The 14,073-nt window shown below is 41.2% G+C and overlaps 1 protein-coding gene across 2 annotated transcripts in view; it reads right to left on the bottom strand.

Annotated features, from left to right (window-relative positions):
- SPAG16 (sperm associated antigen 16) overlaps positions 1-14,073 on the bottom strand; it is a 1,690,414-nt gene that overhangs the window by 1,506,515 nt on the left and 169,826 nt on the right. For both annotated transcript variants that reach the window (XM_082260930.1, XM_082260929.1), the window contains exon 6: positions 6,726-6,833. In XM_082260930.1, coding sequence (XP_082117056.1) covers positions 6,726-6,833 — 108 coding nt within the window. The remainder of the gene's footprint in view (positions 1-6,725; positions 6,834-14,073) is intronic.

Raw genomic sequence — 14,073 nt, 5'->3', positions numbered from 1 at the left:
GAACGTCACTTCCCGCTGCCCGACTTCCGCCTGGCGCAGACACAAGCCGACACTCGTACATGTCAAAGTGTCCGCAACGGATGTCCTCACAAACCTGAGGACCAGAGCCGATGGATAACTATACGGATCCCCATGTTAATCTCTAATACAAACCGCATCCTTATATACTATTGAATGCCCTTCATTTTACATAAAAAGCATTTTGGTCATTGATTTCATTACTCAACCAGTGACCAATGTATTAAAATATTAAACATGGGAAAACAGTGATAAAATTGGTAAAAAACAGGAATCAAAACATATATTAAGACAATGAACAAAGAGTGTTTAGACAAACAGATGTACTAGCAATAATCTGGCATACACACAGGTGTATACCCATAGTCACATTCTTATAGTCTAAAATTATAAATAAATATATTTAGTTAAAAAATATGTATATAAAATACTATAGATGATAAAACCAAATTTATGCATCAAGAAAAAACTGGATAAAAGCAATAATAATGGAATAGATGTACATATCAGGTGAGAGGTAAATTGCAATAATATAATAAAAAATACAATATAAAAATTATATAAAGCCAAGCCACCACATATTAGGAATTACTAATAAAACAATTGATATCCAAATCAATGTTTAAGCCCTTGGGGTGTAAAGAATCAGTTAAATATATCCAGTATGTTTCGCGTTTGGACACTTCGCGAACTCTGTTAGATCCTCGCCAAACTGGATCGACCTTTTCAACACCCCAAAATTTAAGGTGTGTGGGATCACTATTATGATAGTCACGAAAATGTAGAGATACATTGTGATCTTTAAAACCATTCTTTATATTAGTAATATGTTCTGAAACTCTAATGGCAATGGTACGCTTAGTTCTCCCAATATACAACAGATTGCAAGGGCATTGTAAACAGTACACCACATGTGTACTATTACACGTAATGAGATCTTTAATCTGAAAGCATTGTCCATTAGAGGGCGACGTAAAAGTAGTGAAATTTCTCAGGTGTGTGTTCACCTGTCTACAAGTTTTGCATTTCCTACAGGCAAAGAAACCCACAGTGTTGTCCCAGAACATTTTTGGTTTCACCGGGGGATCCAACACTTTTTTAACCACTTGGTCTCCAAAGGTTGGTCCCCGCCTATATATAAATGAAGGGTTCTCAGGAAGAGCGCTACTCAAAACTTTGTCCATGCGTAATACAGGCCAATGCTTTTTAAAAATCTGCTCCACCTCCCGAAACTGTGCATTATATTGGGTTAAGAAACTCCATTCGTGCTCACGTGTAGGCTGTCTCACTGTATCTCGAAGGCATTCATTTTGTGAAAGATTACCTATCTCAGCTATGGTGGTATCTAGTCTATTGGCTTCATATCCCTTTTCTACAAACCTCTGTTTCAAGACTTGAGCCTGGGTTACAAAGTAACAAAAAGTGAGTACACCCCTGACATTTCTGTAAACACAAAACACTGACACTTTGCTACAATGTAAAGTAGAGAGTGAACAGCTTGTATAACAGTGTAAATTTGCTGTCCCCTCAAAAGAACGCAACACACAGCCATTAATGTCTAAACCGCTGGCAACAAAAGTGAGTACACCCCCAAGTGGAAATGTCCAAAGTGGGCCCAAAGTGGCAATATTTTCCTGCACTGCCTTAACCCTCCTGGGCATGGAGTTCACCAGAGCTTCACAGGTTGCCACCGGAGTCCTCTTCCACTCCTACATGACGACATCAGGGAGCTGGTGGATGTTAGAGACCTTGCGTTCCTCCCCCTTCCGTTTGAGGATGCCCCACAGATGCTCAATAGGGTTTAGGTCTGGAGACATGTTTGGCCAGTCCATTACCTTTACCCTCAGCTTCTTTAGCAAGGCAGTGGTCGTGTTGGAGGGGTGTTTGAGGTTGCTATGTTGGAATACTGCTCTGCGGCCCAGTCTCCGAAGGGAGGGGATCATGCTTGGCTTCAGTTTTCTGCTTCAGAACTGAAGCTCCCAGTGTCAGCAGCACTTATGCATCCCCAGACTATGACACTCCCACCACCATGCTTGACTGTAGGCAAGACACTTACAAAAATGTGAGGGGTGTACTCACTTTTGTGGCATACAGTGTATATATATTTCTCTCAAGTTAGGACCAATGTGCCCACTCCTCCTTAGTAGGACATGCAGTGAAGGCAGATATTATTCTTATATTTATCAGAATGTAATAACCAGGATTGCAAACTGGTATAAAATGTTAAATGGCTATAAACTGGTTTAAAAGGGCAAAGCCACTTTCATTAAAAAAAATGTATACAGAGTATACAACCATGATACAAATCATATTGTAATTGAAAGTTATTAAAAAACGACCTTTCCTTTTCAATCTGCAGCGCTGTAATTTTCTGTAAAATGCAATACAATATGGCTACCTGGAGGCGTTCTGTACACAGATGATGTACACAATACCCCCCCAGAAATGTCATTTCCTGCTTATTTGATTGGTTTCCCAGAAGTCTGCCCCAAGATTTTGAGAATCCCTGGCAAAAAAAATATAATTTTTGGTGAGATACACTCAAAAGGGAAATCACGTCTAAAGGGATGCAGACCTTGCAAGTTTCCTGATTAGAGCCTTGCCGGTGCAGCAATTGACTAATCATTATAAAACCACTTCCATACAGATTCACTTTGCACACAGACACGAACAGCATTTTCTTCAGAATAGCAAAAGGTAGGACTCTGCAGCAACGTTTATAAAAAAAACTTTGCAATGGACATAGACCAACAGAGAGGGGAATGTTTTTCTCTCAACAAAAGTGGAGTTTCTCTTTAAAGTAATTGTAAACTCTACTTATACTGAGATTAAACAAATCCTCCTACATATGGTGTACCTATTTATCTGCAGCCCTCTCTTCTCTACAGCTGTTCAAAGTCCAGAAGCTTGTCTGAACATATATAAAAAAGGGGGTGGAGCGCTTAAGTTACTCTCCAGAGCTCAGTGAAGAGAGCTCTGACAGCTGATTAGAGGGAAGGGACACACCTCCCTCCACACAGCACACAGGAACAGAGCATACGCTGTCAATCAGCTGGAGCTCCCTCCCCACTCATCTTGTTTCTCTTGACGACAGGAAAACTTGTCAAAGCCGACACGGGTAAGATTCAAAGTAGTGCAATTTAAAGCCCGACTTCAACCGCTACTTTTGCACCACTTCTGTGAGATTTGTAACAATTTGATATGACTTCAGTGCTACTTCAGTGAGAGGGGCTGTCCATGTCACAGGGAGGAACAGTGATGTTGTGAACAAAAATAACTAGCAAAAGGGTTAATATTTAACTACTTTCAGACTCAAGTAGTGCTGATATAGACACACAGGTACAATTTGCAGCACAACATTATAGTCTATGGCAGTGAAAGCATGCCGAAGTCCTGAAAAAGTATTACATAAACTACTTCTCAAATCGCACTTTTTAAAATCGTACCTTTTAAGACGCTGCCATAGAAACACATTAGATGCTACTTCAGGTATGATTTGTAAATGTCCTACTTGAAGTCATACCAGTGTGACCGGCGGTTTATATTTCCATGTTCAGCCCCATGTTCATTTCCCCTCACTTTTCACTGCAAATTTCGAAAACAGCTGTTCATCAGTTAAGCTGCTATTTAGATGCAAATTTTGAAAACGGCAGCCACTGGTGTCTTTAGCATTAGCTGGTTGTTAAGGAGCAAGCCAGGAAGCCGGCCACTCCGTCCTTAACAGCAGATGACTAATTAGCCCCCCACCCCAAAGAACATTGTCTCCATGTTGGTGGGGGCAAGGGCCTCTTCCCCAAAACCCTGGCCAGTGGTTGTGGGGTCTGTGGGCATGGAAGTTATTGGAATCTGAAAGCCTCCTTTAACAAGGGGGGCCCCCAGATCAAATCCCCCATGTGAATGAATAGGGGTACATTGTACCACTAATCACTCACCAAAAAAAGTGTAAAAAATAAGTAAAAACACAGAAACCGTTTTTGCCAATTCCTTTATTTAAAGAAAAGCAAAAACAATGTCCCCCAGTGTAGATATATCGTCAATCATGACGCCGGCCACCACCACCAACCCGAAAAAAAGAAAAAAGCTCCGCTCATGCTGAAGGCTCCTGCCGTCTGCTTGCTCTGCCGTCTGACATTTGTTAAATACATAATAGTTGCCAGATGGCCCCTACCCTTTGTGATGTCACTGACCTAGCATGCACCAGTCAGTGGCATCCATTGTGATTGACGATGGATCTACACCGGGAGGACATTGTTTTTGTTTTTTTATTAAAAAGGTTTGTCAAAAGCTGTCTGTTTCTATAGCTCTTTGAGACTTTTTTTGTGAACGAGTAGGAGTATTATGTCCCTCATACTCTTTCACATAGGGGGCTGGGATCTGGGGGCCCACTTGTTAAAGGGGACTTCCAGATTCCGATAAGCCCCCTGCCCACAGACCCCCCGTCACCAGCCAGGTTTGTGGGGGAAGAGGCTCTTGTCCCTATCAACATGGTGATTTGGGATAGAGCCCCCCCCCCCATGCTCACTCATTCCCCCCTTTCTTGGCCTGTCAGGGGGACCCACATCATTTTTATTTTAATGCTGGTACTAGACCTTAATGTCTGGTATGCGCTGGTGGGGGGGGGGGGTGGCCCATTTTTCTTTCACAATCTTTCTTTATTGCCATCAATGTTTTTTTTTTTTTTTTTTTTACATTCAGCTGTTAGCGGGGAACCCCACTAACAGCTGATTAGTCATTCACTGTTAAGACAACAATTAGCTAATATAAAAGACACTGTTATTTTTCTCTGAACTAATTTGTGTTAAAAACTGATGACGTGCAATTCAGATTGCGTTCCCATAGTAGGTGATAGCCAGGAATTTGCATCTGAACTGCACCATAGTGCTCAGAAAACACACAGGACTCTTAATTTGCACTGCTGCTGTGCCACATATATGTGAACCAGCTCCATAGAGAGGGTTGCCCGTTCACATTTCATGCAGTTCAAAAAGAATCCAATTCACATATATTCATTTAAGAATGTTTCCAAGTGTGATTACCTCAGACAAGAACCAGTCCAGCTTCTTTGGTTTTTAGGGTTTATTGAGAACTTGGATAGGAAAAGGGATGAGTGGGATACTTCAACAACTGAACTATGCACAAAATAGGCAGATTCTCTACAGAATTGCTGATTGACGCTGGTTAGCACTGACCGACGCAGGTTAACGCTGACTGATGCTGGTCATGACTATGCCACTTACTTTAGCTTCACCTTCGACTGAGAAGAGACTTTTAAGCTCCCTAAGGTACTCTTTCCTGAGGTAGCTGACTTGTAGAGCAGACTGTACTGCTGAGACACGTCAGGGCCCTTCCTGCCCCCCTCTTTACTCCCTATTCAGGGCTTCAAAACTTGGCACCCCTTTTACTGCAACATCCCGGGTTAGCTGGCTCTCTGATCCCCTTGACCTTTATGAAGTGGTCCCCTTTCTTAGGCAGACCCCTGGGCAGATCTTGAGTACTCTCAACTGCTGGTTTTCCAGAAGAATCCTGCCCCACAGCTCCACTTGGTCAGCACACACAGGATCCTCCACAGCACAGCTCATCCTCTGGCCCCTAGGCCAACTGCCTGGAACACCTTCCTTAGCAACAGGAGGAGAGACAGCCGTCACCCTCCTCCTGGGACCTGGCTTCCTGCCCAAAGACACCCTGTCACATGCTCCCCTCCTATTTATGTCCAATCCCAGGATGCATTGCAGGAATGCCCTCCCACTGGAGCTGACATAAAACAGAGTGCGTCGGTAGCTAGGTTTCCTCCACTGTCCAATGAGCTCCCTCATTGGCTGCGGTGGGGACACTCCCTCGGACCCAGTGAATCACACCTGGAAACATGTGACAGGCTAACTAACAGATAAGACCCTCCTGATAAGCAGAACAGGGCCATAACTATGCTTTACCTAGCACCTACCTAGGAGGGTGCTACACGTATTATACAGACACCACTCTGGATGAGGGAGCACAGGGGGCAGATTTGAACACAGAATTGTCAGTCTGTGCAAAGGGGAGGCTTAGAAGTACTAGCAGATTTAAAATACAGTAACAAACTTAAGCCAGCAGCCTGCAGCTGCAGCCATGTGTCTGGTATAACCACTTGTCATCAGTACGTTGGTCAGCAAGTGGTTAAAACCATGTATGTTCTACAAGAAATTTTTACCTATATGCTTCTAGCAAAAACAATACATCACTTTCATGATTAAAGGATAATATATTTTAAGGAGTACAGAACTCAAACATAGAAATTCTACTGTATTCAAATGTCTGAGCCAATACAATGATTCCGGTGCAGTATCTGTCAGGAAAACATAGACTCATTTGAAGAAACAAACTACAATATAGTCTTCTTACCATTAAAAGACCCTAACAAAAAATAATTTTATTGGTGGCATTTGCTACACAGGGGAAAGACTAGCATTTCGAGAAAGCCTGCGGCATCTACATCAGCCACACTGCAACCCCCATCTCCCATCATCTGAGTTAACCCCTACTATGTATGGTAATCATGCAATTATTGATCGTGGTATTTTAGAAAGATCTATTTTCAAAATAATCATCTGAAAGGAAAGCTTATATCTATAGTTTGTTTGATGGGAGAGGGAAATAACGCCAATAACAGCAGCAGAAATGTTGTATTTGCATCGCTGATCTTGACCAAGCTAAGCAGGAGGCTTTCTTACCGCTTGATGTCATTAATGAGTTTGTTTTTTTCCTGGGCCACACGCTTATGATGCATCCTGTGGAAATCACGCTCTTTTTGCAGCTTTATCATCGATTCTTTAGCTTTACTGCATGAAAGGAACACAGAAAAACAAACATTTTTCTAAAGGCCAAATCTGTGAAAGTTTTAACATTTAACGACTGGAAAAAGAAAAAAAAAAAAAGAACCACAGCAGTGCAACATAAAAAGGGACTTTGTTTTTTTTTTTCTCTTACATCACTACTGAACATTGTTTTTTATTAATTTGTTTTAAAAAGTCAGCCAGTCATTTAAAACATATTTCAAGGGCGGTTGAGTGGTAAGCTGAGGGACCCACTGTATTCTATTTTTTTTTAAAGACGTCAGAGCTCCAAAGATTATTAACAAAACCTTGCTGGTTTAGCTGGCTCCAACATTTACCAAAACGTGAACAATTAGTTTAGTTAGTGTTAGTAAGCTATTGTTAACACCAGCCAAAATGCTTTTTTAATGGCAGTCAGTGTGCCCAATAGGGAGATTCCCCTTTAATTTCTGTTCTAGAGAAACAACAGGTAGTGAGAGAAAATATATCCCAATTGATGTTATACTGTATCCTATCTTTGTGGGTTGTCACTTGAACAGGTGTTTCCATTGTAAGATATTACCTCTACTTCTATTACAGCATTGCAGGGACAATGGAATTTCCCCTTCACTTTCAGTGCACATGACAATGGACACTAGAACAAATCATGAGCGTCAATCTTCCCAAAATGGGACAAGGATAGCAATGAAACTTTGACAGGGTTTTTTAGCCTTCCCTGCTAAAAAAACACATTTATGTTTTATTTCTGCTATCGTATATAATATGCAAAACAAAAGCCAAATTCAATAAATGTTCTGATTCCACCTTCAAAATAATTTCAAGGACAACTCCAAGCACAGTAATTGTATTTATTTTTAATCTTAAATTTTCACGATAACACTTTTTATATTTTATTACTTTCTAAGCTCTCAAAACTCTGCTAAAAGCTCTTGATATGAGAGGTACACTTCCAGCTTCCCACTGAATTGGAAAGAGTTATTGTACAAAATTAAAAATTAAAAAAAAAAAAAAAAACACGTCTGTGGCTGGAGTTGGACTTTACAATACTAGGCATTTTTAAACAAAAACAAGCACGAAAACTAGAGACTTGAATGCTAAAACATAAAAAAGTGCATTTTATATATGTAATCTTCTAAAGGTCTATTGCTAAAGTAACACGGTAAATGCACAGAATAAAAAAAAAAAAAAAAAAGAAGAGTGAGTATTCATATGACAGTGTCAGCTCAGAATCCATCTTGTTGCAACCTAAAATAAAAATAAGAATAAATTCACAGTATACATTTTGAATGTAGCGCTTAAAACTGTCATTAAGTGGTTACCAACTACTTTTTTAAAGGTCAATGAATAAGTGTTACCAGACTGTTGGATTAAAAGGTAACGGAAGGTAAAACTTAAAACTGAAATAAGGTAGACTTCTTCATGCTTGTGCATTATGTGATATCAATGTCTGAGTGGCCGGTCTAGAAAAACATGCTAAAAAGGAAAAATGTCATACTGCTGGAGAGGCCTATCAGATTTTTTTTCTCAATACAGGTATAAGAATGAATTCATAACGCTGCACAGCTGCTGTGAACAACATGAAAATTTACCATTAAAGGAGAAAGTACAGACAAAGCTCGTCAGATTGGCAGAGTGAACTCTGCTGCATTTGAAAGGAGCCTAAAGGTTTAGGTACCACATGGGAGTAACATTACATTAATTTTGGTACATTAGAGCTTGGCATATAAACTAGAAAGTCACTATTTGGAGGTGAGAAATCAGTTTTTTTTTTTTAAAGCGCCACATTAGAAATAAAAAATGTTAATTGTATATTAAGAGGGCATGACACTATCTAATTAATTACACATTAATAATTTCAGTGGGAATTAACGTTTTAGCACAAAAAGTTTGTAATAATTGTTACTAGGTGGGCCAGTATGTTGTAATGCTATTTAGTGTCTGTATGATATTTTTTTTTTTAACAAGCCACATGCCTTAGGGAATATAATTAAGCCCCATACAGTATATCATAAATGCTGCTAGAGGTTATTATATGGAGGATAGTAAATGCTTTAAAGCATTTCTCACACTGTGTTTAAGCCTACCATTTGCCATGTCGCACAAAGCATGCTATACCTCTAAGCATCCGACTAGTGCACCTACTTACATTTTTGTGAAAAATATTATTATAAACTAAGTTGTTCTTGCTGCCAATTCCTGGGAATGAAAACTAAGAAGAAACAATTTGGCTTGTGCTGCCTGCAACTACTATGCTAGAAAAAAGTGGATATCCCTTTCAGACAACAAGAAAATCAGCAACTTGTAGGAATTGGAGTATTTGGTTTAAACAGGAGATCTATTAAATCTACAGATATACACAATTCATTTTTTTTTCCAGGAAAGGTGGAAAATAAAGAAAACGATAGTGAAGTTTTAAAATAAACTCTTTAACTGGCTTCTAATTTGTAAATATATATTATATATATATATATATATATATATATATATATATATATATATATATATATATATATATATATATATATATATATATATTATATATATATATATAATAAATTAATAAATATAACAACAAAAAAATAAATAAATAAATATTAATTTTAAACTTTGTTGTATTAAAGCTTCCGCTCAGTTACCAATTTCCACACTAACCCACCCTACAGACACAGGTTATACTTTATTAAAAGTGATAAATATTCCCCCATGAAAGGAAATATTGAAGGAAGCAACTTTATGAATATTTCATTGCAGCAGATATACTGGAGGATTTTTCTTGTGATTCCGCTTTCGGAAAAGCTTCATGCTGAAAATCTAGAAATGAAAGCTAATGAGAAGCTATTTTCTATATTAAGTAATGGGCATTCCAAAGGGCACACAAAGTTATGAGCAGAGCAATCATTTTTAGACCTTTTAATACATTAGATTTGTGTTTTCATTCTTCCAATAATGGTATTTCTTCCCAATAAGAAAAGAAAAGATATGCACAGCTACAGTGGGTGTTGTTCAGTTAAGATATAATAAAAGGATATGAAAGCAGCGGTGTGTAAGAGGGCTTCTGACATTTTCCTAGGAGTGAGAAGTATTGCACATACAAATGGTTTGGGGTTTTCGTCACAGTACCTGCAGTTTCCACAGTTACCTTGATTTATGTTTTCTTTAGTTCATATGCTAGAAAATATAGGTTTCTCAACACAGTGTAGCAATTAATTTGTGTATTAACTTGGAGGCCAGCATCCTTCTATATAAGCTTGGCTGCATCTGTGGATTATCACCTAAGGGGTAAAGAGAAGGCTCCCCATTGCTGCTGGGACACGCAAGTCATGGAGGAAAAAACACTGGGCAGCTGGGTGGTCCCTGGGGGGGCGGGGGAAGAGGACGGTTGTTGCACATTGCTGTGTATTGTTGCAGGTCTATCCTTTCAGCTTAGTGGGGTTGCAAGGTGGCACAGGGCACAGACCCCATTCCCTTAGCAGGCTTAGGATGTCTTCCCTAAATCAGGGAGGGGGGAGCTGTCAGGGTGCCAAGAAACCAGGCCACACAGGGATGCAGGTAAAATAAAGCAGTTTATTGGAGCAAACAACAATAAACACACATCAAGAGTGAGGAAGTGAGAGCATGAACAAGCCGGGGTCTATTTCAGAAGAGGGTAGTCATCCAATCCGGGTCGTGTGCAGAAGCGGGTAATCAACGATGCGGGGGTCGAGAGCCAGGAGAGTCATCAGCCAAGCCAGGTCATACACGGAGGAACACAGAACAGAAGACTGCTAGCAGATATGCACCTTGGAGCACAAACGCATGAGCAAGGACTGTAACCCATCAGGTGATAGATCTAGTCAGATGTGCAGCATCATCACTGTGCGACACCCAGGCAGCAGGCAAGTGATGATGCAATCAGAGTTTATAAGAAGCAGCAGACTGCACATACCTGAGATGGCTGTCAACAGGAGGGGGGGGGGGTAAGAGCTTGACACCACCCTCCCCTCAACAGCCCCTCCTTTGCGGAGCAAAAAAACTGTTCCTGAGGAAAGTGAGCATGGAAAGTGCAGAGAAGGGAGGGAGCATGAACATCAGCGATCAGCAGAGAGAACCCAGGAGAGCCCCTCAGGACCATAACCCTTCCAGTGCACCAGATACTGAACCTGACCTTGGAACAGACAAGAATCCAAGATGCTGCTAACCTCATACTCCTCATAGTTGCCCACAGTAATGGAATGAGGGCGAGGAAGTGAAGTATAGCGATTATAAACCAGTGGCTTCAAAAGGAACACGTGAAAGACATTGGAGATACGCATGCCAGGGGGAAGACCAAGGGCATAGGCCACCGGGTTTACCTCAAGGAGGAAAAGAAAAGGCCCAACAAAACGGGTCGCCAGTTTGGAGTAGGCACCCTGAGGTTGAGATTATGGGTCAACAACAACAACCACACCCACTCCCCGACCTGGTACGAAGAAGCAGATAAATGTTTCCAGTCTGCTGAGAGCTTCTGACGCTGTGCAGAGACTCGTAAAGACTTTTGAATCTTCACTCAAGAGGAATGGAGGGCACGAAGATCATCCCCCACAGCCGGGATGTCCTGTGGTGAGAACGACCTCGGGCAACAAAGCAGGTTGGAACCCATAATTGGCCATAAATTGAGACATTCCAGAAGATGAGTTGATGGGAGCAAAAGGCATTCCAGTACCTGGAGATAAACTAGCTCCCCCCCAGTCTGAGACAATCTCCTTAGGCAAAATAAACCAAAAAGTAGTGTTGCGCCAGTCATGTGCACACATAGTGTAATAAAACTCAAAATCAGTGTCCATACATGTTCCAATGTCCATACAATCAATCAAATAAACGGTGAATCCACATGTCCAAAAGAATCTTGTGCAAAACTTCATTAGTGCTTTCGTGATTAGTGCAATCCCCCCACCAGGTGAATTGGTCTCTCACCTCCACTATAGAACCACTGCTGGGTCATTCACAGCATTGTATATACACAGGGACCTTCAGATAGTAAAGGCTATGGATAGCCTATCACCTCCAGAGGGATTCTCACCGATAGACATAAAAGGGGAACAAAGGAAGAGATCTAGTGCTCTCTGTATGGTTGCAGTAAACCGCTTTATTGAGTAAAAGGAATGGTACTCACAAAGGTGGCGCTTCCAAAGCACAAAGCAATCAGCATAAACGGTATCTAGGAAGAGACAGCTTCCGGCACGCAGGCTCTGTCCCCTATATGCGTGACGTCGAAGCCCAACCACAGGCGTTGACTTCCTCAGTAGGGGTCTCCTTTTACTCAATAAAGCGGTGGAGAGTTATATAGTGTGCAATAATAATTTTTCAATTCAGCCCCCACTTGTTGTGGGTCTTGATGTGGGTCAGTTATAACACTCCCATCAGGGCTGTTCAGGGAGAACACTGCTGGGGGTTTAGTATCTAGATGGGCTAGGTATCATTCCCCATGTTCAAAAATATTTTGTTTACAAAAAAAAAAAAAAATGTTGCTTGGCTTTCTCAACATACATTTGCATTACCAAACGTGGTTGAAGTTTCAAGTTAGCAATGAAACATGGCAAAGGATCTCTGGAGAATGTCTCTTCCAGCATTTCCAACTGGTCTGTGGCATGTTGAAGTTCTAGTTTGGAGGAGGCCTTAAGTCTATTTATCAACATAAAAGTGTACGAGCATGTAGCCTGAAAGCTTCCCACACTACCCCAAAAGAGGATGTTACCTTGTTGGTCTTAAAATAATATTGGAATTCTCGCGTTATATCATCTTGTCAACCAGTAGGGATTTAGTCTCCATTAAGGGTGGGAGAGGAGGTAAGGAGTTGGATAGTTATCCAGTAAGGAGTGTCATCTGATAATATAATGGGGGCAAAGCCTATATCTATCAATTTAGGTATGATTGCGGAAAGGAAAATTAAATCTATACCGGACATTGTATTTTGAGTGGCGAAATAGCAAGAGTATACCCTAGCTAAGGGGGGGTTTATATCTCCAAGTATCCTCCAAGGCAAAAATCTGTCAACATTCGATGTAGTCTACTGTGAGTGAGGGAAGTTATAGCAACTACATCGTGGTCTAAAGCAGGAATTAAGGTCATATTGAAGTTCACCATTCATATTGCTGGCATCATGGGATATTGGGAGATAAAAAGGTAAAGCCCTCATTGACCACCACTGAACTTTACCGGGGGGGGGGGGGATATAGCATGCCAAGATCAAAATAAGAGAACCATTAATAGCAGCATGCACCAATATATACTGTACCTACGCTGTTGATTCCACTGTAGCGTTATCTGAAAAGGAACAGTTTTTGCAAGAAGACTAGAGACACCCCTGGAATAAGGAGTGTGGGCTGCACAATGAGCCCAGCCAATGCAGGGACACTTCAGCGCTGACTGCAAATGGCCAGTGATGCGAGTTTCAACTAAAGTAAGCCCTCTGGGACTTGAGATGCAAGAACAGCTGAACGTTTAATTTTGGCTCACATTCCCTGAATATTCCAGGTAAGACATTCTAGAGGAGACACGGATAAAAAAATTCCACATTTGAGGATACAGGGATTGTAGGATCAGCAGGGTATGCCCAAATAGGAAAAACCAATGGACAGCAACAGAATACAGAAGCAAATAAACCTAAAAGTATAGTGGCAAAGACCATGTACAATTTTTGAATAAAAGAACTGTTCCACACCACCCCAACGCGGTGGGAGCATATGGTATATTACCATATAGAACAAAAAGTCAGCTGGCTCAGAAAAAGGACAAGAGGTATACTTCTTAACCACTTGCCAACTGCTCACAGTAATATTACTGAGGCAGTGCGGCTCCCCTGGGTCCAGCCACGTAGACCTATGTCACTGGACTGCTGCGCTCCTGCTGTGTTTAGACACAGCGGGAGTTTGGCCGCGGAAGGAGTGGCTCAGATTGCCGCTGCCCTCCCCCCAATCATCAGGGAAACGGAGAGAAGACCCGCCTGCTTATGTAAACAAAGCAGGCGGATCTTCTCAGTGAGAGACAGGAAGAGATCAGCAGATTCAGCATAGCTGAAACTTCGATCTCTGTATCTGTCACAGAACCCACCCCCCACACATCAGTAAGCATGAGGCATACATTTAACCCCTTGATTACCCACAGTATTAACCCCTTCTCTGCCAGTGTCATTATTACAGTAACAGTTCATATTTTTAGCACTGATTACTGTAGTAATGTCACTGGTCCCCCCAAAAGTGTCAAAAATGCCAGTTAAGGGTCCGATCTG

This window comes from Pelophylax lessonae (assembly GCF_965119305.1).
Source record: "Pelophylax lessonae genome assembly, chromosome: 6".
NCBI lineage: Eukaryota > Metazoa > Chordata > Amphibia > Anura > Ranidae > Pelophylax > Pelophylax lessonae.
The sequence above is the reverse complement of the archived record's forward strand: the minus strand, read 5'-3'. Positions and strand labels throughout refer to the sequence as shown.